The 20,720-nt window shown below is 51.7% G+C and overlaps 5 protein-coding genes across 11 annotated transcripts; 3 read left to right on the top strand and 2 right to left on the bottom strand.

The window, feature by feature from the left end:
• Positions 1-360: 360 nt before the first annotated feature.
• LOC100830604 lies at positions 361-5,909 on the top strand. 4 transcript variants are annotated; one of them, XM_010229655.3, is made up of 10 exons: positions 365-1,290; positions 1,420-3,567; positions 3,665-3,816; positions 3,895-3,966; positions 4,056-4,208; positions 4,283-4,446; positions 4,525-4,672; positions 4,828-4,950; positions 5,052-5,139; positions 5,238-5,909. In XM_010229655.3, the coding sequence occupies exons 1-10, from the start codon at positions 642-644 to the stop codon at positions 5,414-5,416; spliced, it is 3,876 nt and encodes a 1,291-aa protein (XP_010227957.1). In that variant the 5' UTR covers positions 365-641; the 3' UTR covers positions 5,417-5,909. The 4 variants fall into 4 exon arrangements, with proteins under 4 accessions (XP_014752908.1, XP_024311224.1, XP_010227957.1 ...); XM_014897421.2 differs by having other exon boundaries at positions 365-3,567; XM_014897422.2 differs by lacking the exons at positions 5,052-5,139; positions 5,238-5,909 and having other exon boundaries at positions 361-3,567; positions 4,785-4,927.
• A 235-nt stretch (positions 5,910-6,144) lies between these two features.
• Positions 6,145-10,213, top strand: LOC100830298. Of its 3 annotated transcripts, none has more exons than XM_024455459.1 (5): positions 6,147-6,874; positions 8,318-8,670; positions 9,435-9,600; positions 9,757-9,823; positions 9,892-10,213. In XM_024455459.1, the coding sequence occupies exons 1-4, from the start codon at positions 6,247-6,249 to the stop codon at positions 9,786-9,788; spliced, it is 1,179 nt and encodes a 392-aa protein (XP_024311227.1). In that variant the 5' UTR covers positions 6,147-6,246; the 3' UTR covers positions 9,789-9,823; positions 9,892-10,213. The 3 variants fall into 3 exon arrangements, 2 of the variants coding, with proteins under 2 accessions (XP_024311227.1, XP_003564207.1); XM_003564159.4 differs by having other exon boundaries at positions 6,150-6,874; positions 9,435-9,610; XR_001406545.2 differs by lacking the exon at positions 9,435-9,600 and having other exon boundaries at positions 6,145-6,874.
• Positions 10,214-10,854: 641 nt separating this feature from the next.
• LOC100828753 lies at positions 10,855-13,650 on the top strand. The gene is made up of 8 exons (XM_003560959.4): positions 10,855-11,203; positions 11,297-11,405; positions 11,565-11,691; positions 11,789-11,840; positions 11,935-12,087; positions 12,182-12,293; positions 12,588-12,714; positions 12,791-13,650. The coding sequence occupies exons 1-8, from the start codon at positions 10,988-10,990 to the stop codon at positions 13,251-13,253; spliced, it is 1,359 nt and encodes a 452-aa protein (XP_003561007.1). The 5' UTR covers positions 10,855-10,987; the 3' UTR covers positions 13,254-13,650.
• A 168-nt stretch (positions 13,651-13,818) lies between these two features.
• Positions 13,819-17,285, bottom strand: LOC100829684 (ATPase 6, plasma membrane-type). 2 transcript variants are annotated; one of them, XM_003564157.4, is made up of 3 exons: positions 17,082-17,285; positions 14,483-17,005; positions 13,819-14,307 (listed from the first exon to the last, which is right to left on the bottom strand). In XM_003564157.4, exons 1-3 carry the CDS (start codon positions 17,127-17,129, stop codon positions 14,038-14,040), a joined length of 2,841 nt encoding a protein of 946 aa, XP_003564205.1. In that variant the 5' UTR covers positions 17,130-17,285; the 3' UTR covers positions 13,819-14,037. The 2 variants fall into 2 exon arrangements, with proteins under 2 accessions (XP_003564205.1, XP_010227956.1); XM_010229654.3 differs by having other exon boundaries at positions 14,170-14,365.
• Positions 17,286-18,283: 998 nt separating this feature from the next.
• On the bottom strand, positions 18,284-20,343 carry LOC100828449. Its single transcript, XM_014897251.2, has 3 exons — positions 19,443-20,343; positions 19,027-19,349; positions 18,284-18,927 (listed from the first exon to the last, which is right to left on the bottom strand). The coding sequence occupies exons 1-3, from the start codon at positions 20,221-20,223 to the stop codon at positions 18,526-18,528; spliced, it is 1,506 nt and encodes a 501-aa protein (XP_014752737.1). The 5' UTR covers positions 20,224-20,343; the 3' UTR covers positions 18,284-18,525.
• Positions 20,344-20,720: the final 377 nt, after the last annotated feature.

Genomic DNA, 20,720 nt, shown 5'->3' with positions numbered 1-20,720 from the left:
GCCAGGGACGGCGGCCGACGCGTTGGCAGAGCCCGGGACAGCGACTGGCATGGGCGGGGGCGGCGGGGGAGGTCGAAGCCGGCGCGGGCTGGGTCGGCGGCCAGGACAGCCTCACGGGAGGAGAAGAGGCCGCCCGGCGGGGAGGAGAAGAGCACGGCCTCGGCCGCTCGGGTCTGAGAGAGGACGAGAGAGAAAACGAGAGAAAGAGTGTGGGCTTCTGACGAGCGGGTACCGCTGGGACGCACGATCATCTCCTAATCAAGATTAAGAAGTAAGGAGAGAAAGTACCGCGGTACACGTGATTGGTACCCATTGGGTAGATAGTTGGTGTGGCACCGTGCCGTGCTCCAGCGGCGCCCACACCCCACCCGGCCGAATCAAACCCATCCCCGTCAATCATCCCGTTCCTCTCTCACTGCTCCTCCTCGCAATCCGTACTGGTTCACTCGGCCCGATATAAAGCACGCAGCAGCGGCGGCGGCGGCCACGCGCAAGCACGGGACAAAGCCGCGGAGATAGGAGCGCTGGAACTGGAGAACTAGTAGAAGGGAAGTTGGAGTTTATCCCCCGTTCCCCACCGCCGATCCCGTGATTTCGCGGCGAGCGCACGCGGAGGTCTGAGCGTTAGGGCGGCGGCGGCGATGATGGCGAACAGGAGCGCCGGCGTGGCGGGGGCGGGGGACACGGGGAGCCCGAGCGCGCGGGCTGCGGCGGCGGCGGCGGCGGCGGCGGGGGAGGAGGAGGCGGGGGCAGCAGGGAAGGTGAAGCTGCTGTGCAGCTTCGGCGGCCGGATCGCGCCGAGGTCGGGGGACGGGGCGCTGCGGTACGTGGGCGGGCAGATGCGGCTCGTCTCCGTGCCCCGCGCCGCCTCCTTCGGGGAGCTCATGCGGAAGGTCGAGGCGGTCGACGAGGCCGGCTCCGGCGGGGTGCTCGTCAAGTACCAGCTCCCCGGGGAGGACCTCGACTCGCTCATTTCCGTCTCGGCCCCGGAGGACTACGACAACATGATGGAGGAGTACGAGAAGCTGGCCGCGGCGGCGCCCGACGGCTCCGCCAAGCTCCGCGTCTTCCTCTTCCCGGCCTCCGGGACCGACGCCGCCGCGTCCGGCTCCGGTTCGCACCTCGCCGCCACCGCCGCCGCAGTGGACGAGCCGGGGCAGCGGTACATCGACGCCATCAACTGCGTCTCCGCGGAGGCCGTCGCGGCCATGCGCCGCAAGGAGAGCGTCGCCAGCGCTGGGTCGTCGGCGCACAACTCGGAGGCCTCGGAGCACGCCGCCGTTGTAGAAGGTATGTCGCCGCAAACGGTGCCGCCCCCTTCTGTTCCACCTGAATATTTGTATTCAGCTGTGAGCCACTACCATAGTGCCTTTCCGGAGTCGTTAGGATTTAGTGCTGTCACGGTTTCATCTCCTGCAGTGGGCATCCCCGCGCACAATCCCATCCTTGTTGGGACAGAGTCACCAACGCTGCAGCCTCATCAAGTTGCCGGTTATGCGCCGTCGCATCAGCTGGCTCAAATCGCCTCTCACGTGCCCCATCAGCAGCCGGCTCAGGTTGCTGGTTATGCGCCATCGCAACCTCAGGTTGCCTCTTTTGCACCGTCGCAACCTCAGGTTGCCTCTTATGCGCCGCCGCAACCTCAGGTTGCCTCTTATGCGCCGCCGCAACAGCAGCCTCAAGTTGCCTCTTATGTGCCGCAACAGCAGCCTCAAGTTGCTTCTTTTGCACCGCAACAGCAGCCTCAGGTTGCCTCTTATACGTCGCAGATGCAACAATCGTATATAGAGCCACAACAAGTCCAGTACATCAATGCACATCAATTTGGTCTGCATGGCGTATCCCAATCTACGAATGTGATGCCTGTTCAAATGAACCAGTATGTGCCCAGTATTCCGGGAACAAATTCCATGGTGAACGCTGCTACCCTAGCCAGTACTTTGAGGCCTGTTTCTGCTGGTCCAGAACGTGTTTTGGAGAATGTTCATTCCACAAGGCCAATACAAACTCCAGTTGATCCGAATTACAGGATACTTCAGCCACTTTCACAGCTTCCTCCTTTGCCTCATATGCATTTGCAGACAAGTGATGCACAGAGATATGCCGTCCAAACGGTTGCGACAAGCACAGTAAGTTTGCCAGGGGTGACCAGCTCAGGGACAATTCCAGTGGTGGTAAGCTCAGCTACCGTGCCTGCAGTGAGGTATGATGATTGCATGATGTGCCAGAAAGTACTGCCACATGCCCATTCAGATAACATGATCCAGGAACAGGGAAATCCTCATGCAGCAAACAATCATGTTGCTACTCCAGTATTTTACAGTCTCCATCAAGAGAATGCAGTGAAACAACATGGTCCAGGTGCAAGTGCAGGATCTCCTGCTAATTACACAGCAGAACCAAGAACAGAGAGCACAGCAGGGATGACACAATTTGATCCAAAACATCATGCCAGAAAACCTGCAGTCCAAGCAATGCCATCACCAGATGCAGGAGCGTTGGTTCAACCCACCATGGTTACTTTCCCAGTTTCTAGTGCACCTACTTCAAATGGAGTATTTGTGGGGCATCCTCCACATGCTCGTGTTGAAGATGCTTCCATGTACCAACATCAGCAGCAACACTTCCATAATATGCAGCCATCACAAGTTCTGTTGAATGGAGTCAGTACCAATCGACAAGGGATTGATGCTAGTGTATTGAAGAATCCAAATCATCAAGTAGCAGATCCAGTTAGAGAATATGCCAATGACCTTCCTCATGATTATGTTAGAGCTATCGATGGTCTGATGCAAGGAGTTCATTTAGGTCCTATTGCTCCTCCAGAATTTACTATGCTAGGACAATCAGCTATTGCCCATGGTGCTATTGACGATGGGAAAATTGAGAAGCCACCTGTGAATATGGATGGTGGTTCCATCTACAAATCTCAAGCTGGAGGGTATCACATGGGCATTAACAATGCCTTCCCTGTTCCTGCTTTTATCCCAGAGGACAATCTTATGAGACATACTGAACAACCACCTCCCTCTTTGAATGTTGGTGTGCAAAATCTCCACCCTGAGATAATCCAGCAGCCAAATATGTTACTCAATGTTCCTGTCTCGAACAACCTCGGTCTACCCATCGAACAGCCTGTTCCCAGTGAAAGGTTTCTTGTGAGACCTCCTTACTCTGGTGTTCAGGCTCCTGCCGGACCTCCTCCACTGCATCCTGGGGAAATGATGAATCACTTGGTTTCTGCTCCTCATAATGTTGCTAGTCAAGCTGTATTGCAGGCTACTGCTGGTACTGATCGTGTGGAAGCAACACGTGAGCCAGCTTACACAGAATCTCTTTTCTCAAACCAGGATCCTTGGAAAGCAGTGGGGAATGCTTCTTTAGCAGCCCCAAGACCAAACAAGTTGGCCAAGGAACCTGTTGTTTCTGGAGATCCATATGTGGAGGGCCATGTTCCTGCAATCACCAGTTCAAATGCTGCCACACTCCTAGAAGAAGGCAATCTTTCACGTATTCAAGACCCTACTTTCAAGGATATTTACCCAGAACCTTCTCAAATAAGCAAAGGTTGGTTTGGTATACTGTTTCATTGTATATAATTTTATCTATAGCACTGAAATGGACTAAACTTCATTATTCCTTTTTTTCCTTCTGTTTATTAAAGGATATGGAGAAGAAAGTATCAAGCGTCAATTACAAGCTGTTGCTGAAGGTGTGGCAGCATCTGTTCTTCAGTCACCTTTACCTGACAAACCAGCTGAGTTCTCTGGGGATCACATAGATTCACAAGGAGCTGTAGTTGATCCAAAAATTGAGGTTGATGACGTTTCTTTCTTCCCTGGTATACCTCTTTGTTGTTTGATTAGTTGTGATTCGATTTGTTTTTCGGTTCAGGATGCACCGAACAAAGAGTCAGACAAAACAAGCCAAGGAGTGCCAGTTCTAGATGACATTGATAACCTTCAGGTTGTTAACCATTTACAAGTTGATTATATGTGCGCTTTCCATATGCACCTAAAAATATATCGTCATTATTTTCCCCTTTGTGATTGCAGATAATAAAGAACAGTGATCTTGAAGAATTGCGCGAACTGGGTTCTGGAACCTTCGGTACTGTTTACCATGGAAAATGGAGAGGTTCCGATGTCGCTATAAAGAGAATCAACGACCGGTGCTTTGCTGGGAAGGCTTCCGAGGAACAGCGCATGGTCTGTGTTTAACTTACTGCCGCTTCTTTTCAGCCATCAGTCCGTTTCATCCTAACTTTTTCTTGTTCCTGTAGAAAACTGATTTCTGGAATGAAGCTCGCAAGCTTGCATCCTTGCACCATCCAAATGTTGTAGCATTTTATGGTGTTGTTCTGGATGGACCAGGTGGATCTGTTGCAACAGTAACTGAGTACATGGCTAACGGTTCGCTTCGACAAGCATTGCAAAGACATGACAAGTATGTAAACTGTTCAGTGCAAATACACGATCCTTTTCGTATGGTGACACTTTTAATGTCAGTTTGTTTTGTCAGCAGGATATTTGATAGGCGCAGGCGTCTAGTAATTGTGATGGATGTTGCGTTTGGTATGGAATATTTGCATGGGAAGAATATTGTACACTTTGATTTGAAGAGTGATAATCTGCTCGTCAACCTTAGAGATCCCCAACGCCCTATATGCAAGGTGCGGGCCTCCAATTCTTATTTCAGTCTCCTCTTTTCTGCATATTTTGCAAAATTACCTCTGACAATCATTATAATAACAAATATTCTTGCACCTGGTTTGCACAGAGCAGACATGAAGACTTTCAGTTTTGCAGTAACCATGTTGTGTTGTAGGTTGGTGATTTGGGCTTATCAAAGGTTAAATGCCAGACACTAATCTCTGGTGGAGTGCGAGGAACACTTCCGTGGATGGCTCCTGAGTTGTTAAATGGCAGCAGTAGCCTTGTTTCTGAAAAGGTTTGTCCAGCTGCATCCTTCATCCTAGTGCACACATTCCCTTCCTCCGATCTGCATTTGGACATGTTTACCCTATTTATCTTCACATTCTTTGCTTGTAGGTCGATGTTTTCTCATTTGGAATCGTCATGTGGGAGTTGCTTACTGGTGAAGAGCCTTATGCTGACTTGCATTATGGTGCCATTATAGGTAAGCTTGTAACCTCTACTGTAACTCACATTGCACTAGCCTCATTGGTTAAATCTAATGCGACTCTTGTTCCTGAACATTGTTCTGACTACAACCAGGCGGGATAGTGAATAACACCCTGCGACCTGAAGTGCCCGAGTCATGCGATCCTCAGTGGAGGTCGCTGATGGAGCAGTGCTGGTCGGCTGAGCCGTCAGAGAGGCCGAGCTTCACGGAGGTTGTCAAGAGGCTACGGGCCATGGCGGCTTCCCCTACGAAGACACAACCGCAGAAATAGATGCCCTTAACTCTGTACATGAATAAGGTGCAAATGTAGAGCTGACGAGGATGGAGAGGGTTGCTTGACACCTGCTGTGGTGCTTTCCAAAACGCGAAAGGCAAAATTTGTAAGAGCATGTACATGAGGTGTTATGGCAAACAGCTGGTGGAGATCTGTTGTATACGGCTCGTGGTCTACACAGAGCCTTGTTTACTGCCTGCGATCGATGTCCAGAAAGCCTGTAACAAATGCAGTTTGTGCTTGTGTCCTCTTACTAGCTCTCAGGTGCATGAAGTTATGAAGAGGTACAACAGGTCTTTTATGCCAGCTGCTCAAGCTAGAAAAGGGCTTTAGCACCTTGTACTTGGAAGATACGGGGGCTGGGAAACGCACATTCGGCACGGAAATGTGCTTCTCTCTACAACAATGTTCCCCAGGTTATCTTTAGTGACTTTGCTGTAACATGTTGCGCTGAAATTTACATGGTGATAGGCTGATACTTTCTCCATCATTTCAACTTCGTGATGCTTTAATTTCTGAAGTCGAGATTCTGTGAACTTACGATATTACTTTCTCTGTTTCATAATTTTTATCAAATTTGACAAAAATGAATGTATCTGTTTCTAAAAAATATCTAAATACATGTAATATTTTAACAAAAATTATGGAACTGAGGTGAGTACTTCTCTGAAACCCGTACTTTGCTCATTTTACGGTGGATGTCTCTGAAAGTCTGAAGTCTGAACCGAGGTATTGAAACCCAAACGTCCGCTTGGGGCATTGAACCACCGTCCGCTTCGCTTCCCCGCTCTTCCCCTCTCAAACCCGCGCCCGGAACGGCGGCGGAGATGCCGCGCCTGACGCCGGCGGACGCGTCCCTGATCCTGGACCACGTCGTGGGGGACCCCTCCACCCCGGCCGCGGCGGCCAACGCGCTCCTCGCGGAGCTCCCCTTCCCCTCGCGCCCCACCCGGCGCCTCCTCCGCTCCGTGCTCCTCCGACGCCTCGGCTCCGACCCCGTCTCCCCGGCCGCGCTCGACACCCTCCAGCTCCTCGCATCCCTACCCACCCCCGCGCCCGCCATCGCCGCCGCCCACCTCGCCGTCGCCGCATTCCTCGCCGCCTCCGCGCCCGACTTCGACGCCGCCGCGGGTGCCCTCTTCGCGCGCCCCGACGGCCGCGCGCGCCGCGCGGTCGATGAGGGCGGGGACCCCGCGCTCGTCTCCCCCGAGGCCGTCGCCGTCGCGGACCAGTTCGAGGCCGCCGTCGGGAACGCCTTCTCGCAGTCCGTGCTGAGGGGGCTGTGGGGCGGCCGGGCCGCGGCGGAGGAGCGGGTCAGGGAGCTCCTAGTGGCCGAGTGGGCCGCAATCGGCCCATCGCAGCTGGAGGTTGCGGCCGAGCGGATTGTTGGGGACGGCGCTGTGGAGACGTGGCGCGCCGCGGAGGAATCCATCCGCGCCAAGTACCGCATGCTTGGTGAGGATTCTATTATGGCCATCCATATGTATTCGGTGCAGCATTGTATTGGATTGGATTCAGAGAAGAAGTATTGTGATTAAGTGGGATTTTTAAAAGTTGCCCGCATGTTTATGTTTTTGCCTTTTGATTCCAGAAGGGTGGATGGAGAGAGAATCCCTGTCTTCTAGGAGTATCTTAAACTGAAACTGCTTAGAATTTGGTCAATCAGAAGTTTCAACTGGAGATAGAAGCTCTAAATATTTTGTTATTTTGCCATGATAGTGAAGCTAGATATTGTGTTGTACTCCCTCTGTTCCATAATTATTGTCAAAATATTACATGTATCTGGACGCATTTTAGGGATATACATGCATTTTTGGGCAAATTTGAGACAAGAATTATGGCTTACATTCAACAGCAACTAAAATTCATGTGTAAACATCATGCACTCTTGGTAGTTTCTTGCAGGTGGTAGGCTATAATTTCATATTAAGGCTGTTTTGTTTTCATGTTAGAAACATTGCCTCTCTGCACTGTCGTGTTATGATTTGAGCCTCACTTGCTTTACATGTGGCAATGCTTTAGTTTATGGAAATAGAATAGCATCGGGATTTTCTTCTGTTTTTTATTATTCGAAAAAGGAAAGCCGGACAAGAATTTAGGGGACATGTTCATCTAGCTTAGGGACTTAAATGGACAGAATGTTATATTTGTAACTGTTAGGAGTTGAATATGTTCCACAAGACTGGGCCATTTAGGTGTTGGCTGCAAGGATGGATAAGGCAGTTGATATCAATGGTAAAGAAGTAAATAATGAGGCAGTGAATTGTAGAACATCTGGCACAGCCAGAACCCAAAGGTGTTCAAGGAATGGTCTCCTTCCTCTTGTGCGGTGGTCCACGCCATCGCTGAGGACCTCCTGCTCTGGCGCTGGCGTTGCTCTCGCTCGCATGCCTGCCCTAGGCGGTCGCTTTTTTTCGGTGCTCCCTTTTCTGTATGAACTCCTTTGCCTTGGGCCCCTTTTATAATTGATATCGTTCAGTTGGGCCTTCCTCCCCTATGGTGCTTTAAAAAAAGATCCATGAAGGTTTTGTTTGTAGATCCTCTTTCTGCAACTTTCTTTACATTATAGATCAATCTATATCATATATGTCCTTAGTACTTACTTTCAAGTCTTTTTAGTTTCCTAGTAAAATTAATTGTTGCCCCACACTTCATTAGTTTCCAGTACATTTTGCTTGAACTACAGTTTTGTTTCCAGTTGATTTTGTGCATTTATTATTATTTATGCACCTTGGTATAGTAGTTTAGGATTCCTGTTTGTTGGGCCTGTTCCTGTCTGCGCAGCACTCCTATGTTTCAAATGGCAGCTGGAATTATTTTATGCTAGTGCATTCAGATCCTATTGTGTACAAGATTGTTATCTGTCAATAATTGATGACACAATAATGGAACTTACAGCTGGGGAAGAAAGAGCTCGTGAAATTTTGAGCAGACTTGAAGAACCTACCTCTAATGTAAATCCAATTTCGACGCCTGAAGTTCATAAGGTTTTAGATGCCCTAAAATCAAGCTGTGCCGACCTTCATAGTGCCGTCGAAGATCCACTACCAGCTGCAAAAGCAGCTGCAGATGAGGTGTTGGCTGCAAGGATGGATAAGGCAGTTGATATCAATGCTGAAGAAGTCAATAATCAGGCAGCGAGTTGTAGTGCTGCTGCTGGTCCAAGTGCTCTTAATAATCAAGGTGAGGCATCGAGGAAAGGCACACTATCCAGCCTTATGGATTGGAACTCTACAGCACGGACTTTTCAGGTGAGTTTTCTTTGTGTATATAATTTATTTAATGCCTTTTCAGGATGGTACATGTTTCATTCACTTTAATCAACTAAAGTGAACTTGAGAAAACTGCAGTCCGTCTTTGTCATATTTAAGAACTGAAAGAAACTATGCTATGACATTGGCACATTGCCCTTATCATGTCAATGAATGTCTTAAATACTACTCCCTTTGATCCATAAAAAGTGTCACCCACTCAGTACAAAATTTGTACTAAATTAGTACAAAATAGGTGACACTTTTATGGATCGGAGGGAGTACTATTTATTTGTTTGTATTTCTTTCTTACGAATATATATTTTCTATATGGTTATTTTTGTATGTTCTGAATATGAATTGCTTTCCATGTTGCTACTGTCAACTGCTGTTGTCCCTTCTGGTGCTTCCTGAGGAAACTGGATACCATGTTAGAAAATTCTATAAGCTGCCTTTTTATCCATGACAGAAGAGTATCTAATGGAAGTACAGCAATTAGGTGTTGGTACTTGTTGTTCTAGAGATTTAGCTGAATTCAGGTAGGTCCTTAATTTAGAATGATGAATAATCCTTACTAAAACATGTTTTCCAGCTTTCTCCTTGCGTGCCGACTAGCAGTGTACATTTGAAGAAGTAAATTAGAATAGAAGTGTGATTTGAGTGCTTTGGCCTCTAGGGGGCTTTTCTTAGTATGTAGGATAGGTTCATAGTATAAGCCCAACAGTAGATTTTGGTGATTTCGCTCAAAAAAAGCTTGCTTGCAGTGGGAAGACTCGCTTGATCCTGAGGGTTCAAGATCTCAATCACATATACCACATTTGCCTAGCCCAAGGAGAAACCAAGTTTCTCCTTTGCAACTGGCAGATAATAAAGCTAAGCGTAGAAGGGCAAGGAAGTGGAGCTCGGTAGAAGAAGAAACATTAAGGAAGGGTGTGGATCAGTATGTCTTTTGTTTTCCTGTTGGAATTCATTATTAGATAACTCCTCCTCATTCTACACAATTGCTGTTTAAGTTGTGCCTCAAAGCAGTTTCTGCTATTTTCTTGTATGATTCTTACCGCTTCTCCCTATTTGTGTCTCGTGAAGGTTTGGTAGCAGCAACTGGAAGGATATTTTGATCCACAATCCCGATGTTTTTATTGGTAGAACAGCGGTGAGTATTTGAATTTTGAAGTTCTTTTGTTTACTAAACTTCATGTAGTAACCGGCTGTATCTTGTAGGTGGACTTGAAGGATAAATGGAGGAACATGATGAGGTAACGGAGAAACATGCCGGAGTTGCAAGTGTGGCTGAATTACATTAGGTTCTAGGGCACATATTGGTGTTTTGCTATGGTGAAATTGCAGGCAGGCCTTTTACAGCATTGTAAGTTGGGATATGCACTTTGTTACTGTACATCACTTGCTAACGGCAGTTTGCGTGAAGCTCTGTATCGGTTTGCCTAGATGCTATTATCGATGTAAAGTCTGGTTATGGTATTTTCTGTCGTGCCAGAACGTTATTTGTTGTCTGTATAGGATCATGCTGGGTGCTTTGAGATAACCTAGTCTCAACCTTTAGATTATACTGGGCAAACCTCGGGCCGGGCCAGGTTCGGGCCGGGCTTCATAAAACCAGACGGTCAAACCTGAAGTCTGAGCCCGGCCTGGCTCGAAACCCTGAAAATATGCCATTTAAACATTAAAATAATTATTTTCGAAATAAATAAATGATTTTTATATCTATTTTTCCTAAAATATACCTGTTTTTGTCATTTCGTGCTTTTTTTGGGTCTTTGGGCCGGGCTTGGGACTGAAAACTAAGGTCCGAGCCCGGCCTGGGACGTTGGGCTTCGGGCCGGGCCACCCATGCCCAGTTATACTTTAGATGAGTACTACCCGTATTTATTATTCTACGAGTAGTATGTTGTGGAATTATACATACACAAAATTGTCATGTCCTCTGTTTCTAAATATTTAGAAACGGAGGGAGTACAGCTTACATGTGTAAAGTATCTTTTACAGCTGAAATAAGTCATGCTGTTCTACTTTTTTTGCATGTATACATATTATGTTTTAAAACTATTCTTGTTTCAAACTATTCTTGTTTCAAAAGAAACTGAAATGGTGAGCTTTGTTTCTCCGAAATTCCGAATTATCCAAACTGGCAACTGTTTATCGCTCTCCAAGCCCGAAACGGCCAATATCGCTCTCCTTCGTTTGGCGGCCAGGCCTTAGCCCAACCCACACTGGAGTATTACTCTTCGGGCCGAGTGTTGCGCCGCCTCCCACCGCCCGCCGTCTTCTATCCGGAGAAGCAGGAGCCGCCGTTTCCTCCATGCCGCCGCCACGCTGCCCACGGCTCCCGTCCTCTCTCCCTCCCTGGCCCCGTCTACTCCCGACCCTCGGCTCGTGTTCCAGAAGAGCCGTCACATCCTCAGCCGCGTCATCGTCCTCGCCGGCGGGGTGTCACGGCAACGGCGGCCGCCCTCTCCGCTACGCGGTCCTCGGCGCTGGCTTCGCGGGGCTCTCCGTCGCGTGGCACCTCCTCAAGGTAATCTTCTCCTCTCCCTCCGGCTCTGGCCTCGCTTCTTGTCACAGGGACCGAGCTTCCTCTGAACCGACGCTGTCTGGTAACTGGTTGCAGCATAGCCCGAAGAATTCCCGTGTGACTGTGGACGTTTACGACGAGAACGGCGTAGGCGGAGGCGCCTCTGGAGTCTCGGGAGGGCTTCTCCATCCGTACTCGCCCAAAGGTCTCCTTCTCCATCATCGTAATTCGCAAGCATTTCAGTCCGTGGTTCCACTTGATTTTGCTCTGCTTAGTGCTTAGTGCTTATGTCTTATGCTACCCGAACACAAATTTGCATCCAGCCTATGTTTGGTAGACACATGAATTCCTGGTTTAACTGCAGTGAAGCTTCTCTGGAGAGGAGCTGAATTCTGGAAAGAGTGTATGGATCTCCTACGCAGCGCAGAGCAAGCGAATGGAGCCACCGGATCAGATGGGACTAGTGAAGATGAGGCCCTTATCTGGAGAAGGCAATCATTTGTTCCTTGTAGAGAGCATTTTTTTACTCTTTGCTTTTGTTCATGTTTGACCTATTGATAATTTGATCTGGATACTTTTGCTGAGTAGGGGAATTTTGCGTCCACCTACAACGGAGAAGGCTGCTGACATATTGCTAGAGGTACTGCTGGATTGAGATTGCGAAGCTAAGCTCAGGTGCTTATTTTTGTGTTTTCTGGTGCGTGATTTTGATTGCTTCAACCTATTCAAGTTAGAATGCTCAGAGTCAGAGTTGCCTCCAGAGTTGCAGCCTCCAAGTTCTAGATTCGGATGCTGCACAACATTTGATCCCCGGCTTATGTGTGCCACTCAAGTTTGCAGTTTATATGCCACTAGCACTGAACATCAACCCTAAGAAATATTTACAGGTGCTGCACACTTTCATGCTTTGTTTCATCATTAATTGTCTGCCATCTTATATTCTTGATATGTTGAGACACTTTAATTCTTGTGTTTCTGCAGGCATTGTTCCTTGCATGCCAAAATATGGCTGACGAAGCATCTACATCACCTAGTGAAGAAAGGGAGTTCAATATGTACCACAAACGTATTGATAACCTACAACAACTGTCAGGTACCCTCTGACAATCTCCCAAGAAAGCAAGAAATAATACTTTACTACATGAACTTAAGATTTTGAAATATTGTCCTTTATATTTTGGATGCAATTTAAACTGAAATAGATGATGTCTTCTCAGTTTACAACTTATCAGTTCAGCAGCCCCTGTTAAGGAAAATGTTAAAATTGAACTCTTGTACGGCCCCACGGAAGTAACTGTTTTCAGTATCAACCTTTTCTGTTAGCAACTGTATCTGTATTACAGCATCAACTTCTTTTATGCCTAAAGACCCTATTAAACATGAGCAGGAGACTATGATTCCGTGATCATCTGCCTTGGAGCCAATGCTAGTTCACTTCCGGAACTCGCAAATAAGCTGCCTCTTAGAACCTGCAGAGGAGTTATTGCTGAATTCCAGCTGCCATCAGACACAGTGTAAGGTGCTTCTGTGAGTTTTAACTTGTTGCAACAGCAGTTGAAACTATCTCATTGTTGCATTTATTTCCCGCAGAGAAAAATATGGTAGTCAGAGTCCTTCAATCTTATCTGATGCATGGCTGGCATTCCAAGGTCCCCGTACTGTTTCTGTTGGGTCAACTTGGCAATGGAAGTCTGACAATCATGCTTCAACTGTATCTGATGAAGAAGCTGCTACTGCAATGGAAGAGCTTCTCCCAAAAGCTTCTGCTGTATATCCAGGAATCAGTAAATGGGATTATATACGAGCAAGGGCTGGGATAAGAGCCATGCCTCCATTGACAGCTAATGGTTCTCTGCCACTTTTGGGTTGTTTAAATGACGTAATAGGCACGAGGAGCAATTGTGCCTTTTGGCTAGTTGGCGGTCTTGGCGCCAGGGGCCTTCTGTACCATGGTTTAGTTGGAAAGCTGACTGCCAAAGCTGCGATTTCTGGTGATGAAAACATGATACCTTCTGAGTTCACTTGCTGGAAGACGATCAAGGCTTCAAAATGAATACCATTATGTCATTCAAACATGTCATGCTTTATATGGGATTGATCTGAGGAAGAGCCTAGAAGTTTGAGCATGAATTAGTGACCAGGGAGGATGGCAGGAGTCATATTTGAAGGGGTACCGCATATGGAAACCTGAAGCCATCCTCGGTCCGTTCCACACCAAGTGCGCCCCAAATAGTAAAAACAGGATACTGAGTCTGGTGTTCCAAGGAGCATTTCAAAAGCTTCAGATTGTATCTTTGTTAAGCCGCAAATGTGTACCATGTTTAGGGCTACTAAACTGCAGATGATGCGTGGGTACGATTATTTGAGTATCACTTCGGAGTCTGTTTTGTATCATTTCCTCATTTCTGTACTTGTATCATCTCCTAGTAAATCTCCAGGACATGAGGTCATGAGTTTTGTAGGATAGATTCAAATCAGTAGCATCTTCCATTATTCACAAAATTATTCGCCAATTTGGGGACATGAAATGCCAGGAGAGATTTGAGAGCAGTTTGTTTCATAGCTGAAAACTCAAAGTAGCTGTCAGAGAAAGGGCAAAAAAAGCGAAGACAATCTGCTCATGCAAACGCACCATTCCCGCACAATTGTATTACGGATGGATACAGAGCAGAAGAAAACACATATGCAGCAAGTTCAGAGAGAGATGCATAAATAGGTAGTACAAGCTGCTCTTCCAACCACACAAAGACGATCAACGAATTACCCGACCGAAACCACCCTCCTTTCAAATCCCTACCCGACCGGCGACCGCCACCGCTAAAGTGGATCATCATCGATCAGACGGTGTAGCTCTGCTGAATGGTGTCGATGTCGATCCCCTTCTGCTTGACCACCGACTCGACGTGTCCCTTGAGCGTGTGCAGCTCCCGGAGCCTGGCGACCTCGGCGCGCTTGGCGGCCTGCTCGGCGATGGCGGAGAGCTCCTCCTTGGTGTTGAGGATGTCGGAGGCTGCCGGCTGGTTGAGCCCATGGAGCGTCCTCTGGTCCACCGCCCACTTCGCCTCCCGCTCCCCTTTCCCGTAGTCCTTCTTGTTGGTGAACGCCGTCTGCAGCGCCAATTAAGGGACCATGCAACAAACATACATACCCGCAAGAAACGTCTCACTGGGAGGTACGGCCAACAACAAAAAATGAGAGAAATCAATCAAGATCAAGCGCCCGATCTCAAGACTCTTGTTAGTATCTATCTATCTCATGGAAGCTGTGATCACGCGTGCTTGCCTTGTTCTGGACGTTGTCCCAGCCTTTGCCGCTGAGCGAGTAGCGGATGATGAACTTGAGCACGTCCAGCGGGATGTAGGTGGCGACGCTGAACGCCCAGATGGCGCCGCCCCACGACCACCCGATCCCCTGCATCCCGCAGAAGTCCCAGTCGGCGTACACAGCGATGGCCGTGGCCACCAGCTGCGCCGCGAAGAAGGCGAAGAGCAAGAGGAACCCCGGCCGCTCCACGAAGGACCAGCTCCTCGACCGCGTCACGAAGATGAGCGCCTGGCTGATGATGCTCACCTGGAGGTACAGCGCCGCCATGAGCTCCCTGTCGTTGTCCCTGATCGGCCGCACCCCGAACGTCTCCGTGAAGATGTCCGTGTCGTGCGCCAGGTAGAAGAAGAGCACGGTGACCAGCGCCATGTAAGTGCCCAGGACCACCCCCGTGGCGAAGATCTCGTTGAGCTTCCACGAGTCCGGCGTCGGCGACGGCTTCACGCGGTCCTTGGAGATCGTCATGATGGTGCCGTCGTTGAGGATGGCGATGATGAGCACCATGAATGGCGCGAAGTCGAACTTCCAGATGAGCGCCACCAGCAGGAACCCCAGCACGATCCGGATCGTGATGGACACGGCGTAGATGGTGTAGTTCTTCATCCGCTGGAAGATGGCCCGGCTGGTGAGCACGGCCGACACGATCACGCTCAGGCCGGGCTCCGTCAGCACGATGTCCGACGCGCTCCGGGCCGCGTCCGTCGCGTCGTCCACGGCGATGCCGATGTCGGCCTTCTTCAGCGCCGGCGCGTCGTTCACGCCGTCCCCCGTCATGCCCACGATGTGCTTCTTGTCCTGCAGCCGCTTCACGATCTCGTACTTGTGCTCCGGGAACACCCCCGCGAACCCGTCGGCCTTCTCGATGAGCTCGTCGATGGGGAGCCCGTTCACGGGGCTGTTCTTGTCGCCCAGGAGCGCCGTGGACGGGTACATGTTGGTGCCCATGCCGAGCCGCCGGCCGGTCTCCTTGCCGATGGCGAGCTGGTCGCCCGTGATCATCTTGACGTTCACGCCCAGGTGGAGCGCGCGGCGGATGGTCTCGGCGCTGTCGTGCCTAGGAGGGTCGAACAGCGGGAGCAGCCCGATGAACTGCCACGGCTCCCCGGCGCTCTCCTTGTTCTTCTCCGGGACCTGCTGGTACGACACGCCAAGCGACCGGAGGCCGCGGTCGGCGTACTGGTCGATCGACGCGTGCACCTTCTTCTCGGCCTCCGGTGCCATGTTGCAGAGCTCGATGATCTGCTCGGGCGCGCCCTTGCTGACCCTGTGCCAGTCGCCGTTGCCGTCGATGTAGGTGATGGCCGTGCGCTTGTCCACGGGGTTGAAGGGGAGGAAGTGGACCTCCTGGATGCCGGCGCGGGCCTCCTTGGGGTCGGCGAGCATGTTGACGATGCAGGTGTCGATGGCGTCCTGGTTCTCGACGCGGGACGCGCGGGCGGCGTAGAGGAGCACCATGTCCTTGTCGACGCTCTTGGAGCAGACCTCGATGAGGGACTTGTCGACGGTGAGCTTGTTGAGCGTGAGCGTGCCGGTCTTGTCGCTGCAGAGCACGTCCATGCCGGCCATCTCCTCGATGGCCGTCATGCGCTTGGTGATGGCGCCCTGCTGCGACAGCCGGTGCGAGCCGATGGCCATGGTGACGGACAGCACGGTGGGCATGGCGATGGGGATCCCGCCGATGAGCAGCACCAGGAGGTTGTCGATGCCGTCCCGGTACGCGCGGTGCTGGATCGGGTACATGACCAGGATCTCCACCAGCATCCCGGCGGCGATGGAGATGATGCAGAAGTTGCCGATGGCCGTGAGCACCTGCTGGAAGTGGCCGACATTGTTGGTGCTGTCCACGAGGTGCGCCGCCTTGCCGAAGAAGGTGTGCACGCCCGTGGCGATGACGACGGCCTCGATCTCGCCCTGCTTCACCGTGGAGCCCGAGAACACCTCCTGCCCGGCGTACTTGTTGACCGGCATTGACTCGCCCGTTAGCGCCGACTGGTCGATCTTAAGCGCGTCACCCTCGAGCAGCCTGGCGTCAGCAGGGATGATGTCACCGAGCTTGATGCTGACGATGTCACCAGGGACGAGGATGGCCGCGTCCTGCTCCTCCCAGCGGCCGTCCCTGAGCAGCTTGGTCTTGGGCGCGAGGCCGGCCATGAGCGCGGCCGCGGCGTCCCCGGCGTTGGCCTCCTCGATGTAGCTGATGGTGGAGTTGATGAAGAGGAGGGAGACGATGCCGACGAAGTCCTGCCAGTCGGGCGGCCTGCCGCCGCCGTTGGCGAGCGCGATGGCCATGATGGCGGCGATCTCCATGACCCACGACAGCGGGTTCCACATGAAGCCCAGGAACTTGAGGAGCTTGCTGTCCTTCTTCTCCTCCAGCTTGTTGGGCCCGAACAGCTTCAGCCTGTTGGCCCCCTCCGCCTCCGTCAGCCCCTTCCGGTCGCATTTCAGCGTCTTGAAGACCTCCTCCACCGGGACCGTCGACTGCACAACACATCAAAATCAAAACGAAGAAAGAATTGCAAAATTTGCAATGCAATGCGATTAACTGGGCACGTACCAGGTCGACGGTCTCGTTGCGGACCTCCTCGAGGGAGATGGACGCCATGGCTGATTATTATTTGTCTTATTTAGAGGTAGCAACAGTAGTCAGCCTAGAGGCAGGTCGGGGATGTGGAGGTGGCGCCGGCGCTCACCCGCGAGGGGGGAGGCCTTGTTGGGATGGGCGGAGGGAGGGCGGGGGCAAGCGCTGCCTGGCTGTGCCTGCCTCCTCTCTCCGTGGAATGGCATGGCGATGGCGCCACGGCCGTCTTATAGCCGGGACGCCGTGCGGTGGGCGTCGCGCGCGCATGCGTCCCCCCGACCTTCGTGGAGCGCCAATGGCGTCTCGAGGCACTCGCGCGGGCCGTACGTGTGGATTTGCGCCGCTTGTTAAGCGTTGCCAAATATAGTGCCGGCCAATCTGCAAGCTCTCGTTGTTGCGGCATGTGTGGCCGACGAACCAGCGAAAAAGAAAGCGCGGCGACTGCTTTTTCTTCGAGTAAATTTTAGAAAACCACACTTTTTCTAGCCGATTGTCTCACAGAAACACAGTTGTCACTAATTTAACCATTGCGTCACCACTATTTGGGCAAAATGTAACACCAAGTCCAAAACACACGGGTTAGTGAACTTGACGGGATTCCGACAACTGAGCCTCACATGTCTGTCGTGGGCATACACGGCGGATCCGACCTGACCTATTAGCTCTCCCCCTCCCCGTCCCATGGCCGGACTCGGGGAAGAGATGGTTAACAGCGTTTTAGTACAATTGATTGGATTGAGATGATTATTATTCAGCACAAATTTTAGAAACATAAAAGAGCCTTTAACAACTTGTTGCAAAACAACAACATTGATTCAGGTAGCAAAACACGTGTATTTAGCCAGTACTATCTAAATGTCCGTGTTTTGCTACGAGATTTAAGAATCCGTGACTCATATTTTTTAAATTTCTAATAAATAATAATTATCTCAAAATATTATTTTTGAATTTTTTTTATCTTGAAAGTCATCCGAACAAATCAAAAATAGCCAAAAGATCGTGATACATATAAAATGAGTCGCAATTAGACGAGTTCGTAGCCATTAAGGATAGTCTTGTTGTAGCGAACTCACGACCACCAACTCAGATCTTTATATATTTAGCTAGTATAAACACGGATGCATTTGAAACAATGGAGTGGTGATACGTTGTAGGAATAGTTAGCACACAAACACGGGTAAGTGAAATAGTTCATGTAGCATCCTGTTCCCGGTGCCGTTTTCTTAATCTGATGCAAAATAGCACAACATTAGCATCCATGCAATCACACGACAGACAGGTTGCCATGATCCCACAGAAGAGCGACCACGCCTAAAACATCCGAAGATAGTGGAGTAAAACCTCGCGGCGCATCCGTTAAATCAACCTGTGGACGTGAGGCGGCATCATCGGCGCCGGCGGGCGCGCGAGACGACGGAGCTTAAGGCGGCCCGTGGATGGGCACAACGAGCCGCGCCGGGTCGAGGCGCGGGTACCGGCGCAGCGCGGCGCGCTTCATGTCCCCCATGCCGCGCGCGTACCCGTGCAGCTCCCGCTCCGCCAGCGCGCGCGCGTGCTCCCTGGCCGCCGAGACCTCCCGCGCCGCCGCGGCCGCGGCCGCCTTCTTGGCCCAGTCCGCGTCCCCCTTGGCCTGCTCGAGCTCCGCCTTCGCCTCGCGCAGCTCCGCCCGGAGCGCGTCCGCCTCCTCCGCGGCGCGCCGCTCCCGCGCCTTCAGCTTCCTGCCCAGCTCCGCCTGCACCTCGTCGGCCTCCCGCGCTCGCGCCCTCAGCTTCTCCTCCAGCTCCAGCGCGTAGCCCAGCGAGAAGGCCACCTCGTTCGCTGTCTGCGAACGCATCGCCCACAACGTCGATCAATATTATCCAGAACGACAAATCGTGCGTGTATTATATACATGGCGCTGTGCCCGTGGATCCGGATTCACCTGGAGCAGTGAAAAGTAGCTGGACGCGAAGACATCGGCCGGCTTGGACGCCGCGAGCTCGCGCTCCCGCGACGGCGTGACGACGCCCTGCAGCAGCTGCCTCGCCGCCTGCCAGTCTCCGCCGCCATGCGGACGGAGCGCGCACCGCTCTTTCCCACCATCTTTGCTTGTCGGCGGCGGCTTCCGCAGGGCGGAGAAACCCGGCGGGCAAGAGGGGTCCTCTCCCAACTTCCTCCTCTTCCCGAACGACAGCGAATCGCGGTCCTGCTCGCTCATCACGGCCACTTTCGCTGCCGACGTGCGCGCGACCGCGGCTGCCTTCTCTGTCTTATAGGAATCACAAATCACGGATCAGTAAAACTCACGGCTGCATTCTGAATTCCGCAATGTCGTAGTTTTCAGAGATCGGAATTCACCTTGAGGAGTTGGGAACGGTGGTGATGCCCGGATGATCTTGGCCGCGGCCAGGTTGCTCTCGTGGAGATACGTGGTGAGGTCAATCGGGGAACTGCCGCGAGCACGCAGCAGGCTGGCCGCCACGGTCTTCTCCGGGATGGTGAGCGTCGGGTCGAAGGTGGAGGACTTGGAAGGTTCCCCCCACTGCACGGGGCACGGCCATGCCGTCGGCGACGCCAGGAAGAAGAACTCCTCCTTCCACCCCCGGTTCTTGGCGTTCAACCGGCCGAAGAGCAGGCCGGCGACTTCTTTGGCCCGGAGGGAGTGGAGCTTGTTCCGGCACGGGCAGAGCGCGAAGAAGTACCGGAACACGGCCAGGGACGGCGCCACGCGGGCGAAGTGGGAGAGCACGACGAACCCGGCCAGGGCGCGCCAGCCGTTGGGCGCGAGCTGGCCCGGGGCGATCCCGAAGTGGTGGAGAACCGTGCCGAAGAAAGGGTGGAGCGGAAAGCTCATCCCGGCGTCCAGCGCGTCCACGTACACGCACACGGACCCGGCCGGCGGCGGCGCGGACGAAGGGAGGTCGCCGGCGAGGACAGGGGTGAAGCCGTTGGGGACGGAGTACTTCTTGCAGAGGGCCCGCAGGGTTTCCTGGGTGCGCAGCCGCGAGACGACCCGCTCGGGCTGTGCCAACGAGCGCGAGACGTCGTCGTCGTCGCTTGCTGCGCAGGTGCTGAGAGATCGGGCGCGGATGGGCCCGTCGAGGGTTGCGCCCGGCGACCAGGATGATGAGGACGCCATGGCGGCGGCGCCTGTGCTGCGGCGGGGCTGGCAGGCTTGTGGGGCAAACCAAGGGAGATGGCAACCAGAAAGAAAGTGGAGTTTTCAATTGTTGTTTGTCGTGGTGCGCAAAAGCAAGTGGTTAGGGTAAGGTGTGCCTTGCAAGGCCCCATGACTTAAAAGATTAAATTCAGTGAATTTATTGTAGGTGGGGTCGGATCCACGTGTTATAAAGTCACACTTTTAAGTCAGGGGATCCAAGTCCGTCTTGGACTGTTTTGTTCCTCTAAGCTTTACCAACACGGAGAGAGATCACCTGACTTAAAGTCAGTGACTTTACAGTCACTGACATGTGGATCCGGCCCCACCTGCCAGTGACCATAAAGTCACTAACTTTAAGTCAGGAAATCCAAATTGTACCAACACAACAAGAAGGCAAAACCCAACAAATTGGGAATTTTTACCCCGGTTTTTGGAATTTTTTTCGTGTTTGACTAGCTAATTGTTTTTCCCGTTCG

This window comes from Brachypodium distachyon, chromosome 1 (genome assembly GCF_000005505.3).
Source record: "Brachypodium distachyon strain Bd21 chromosome 1, Brachypodium_distachyon_v3.0, whole genome shotgun sequence".
Lineage (NCBI taxonomy): Eukaryota > Viridiplantae > Streptophyta > Magnoliopsida > Poales > Poaceae > Brachypodium > Brachypodium distachyon.
Note: the sequence above shows the minus strand (reverse complement) of the source record. Positions and strands in the feature narration are given on the sequence as shown.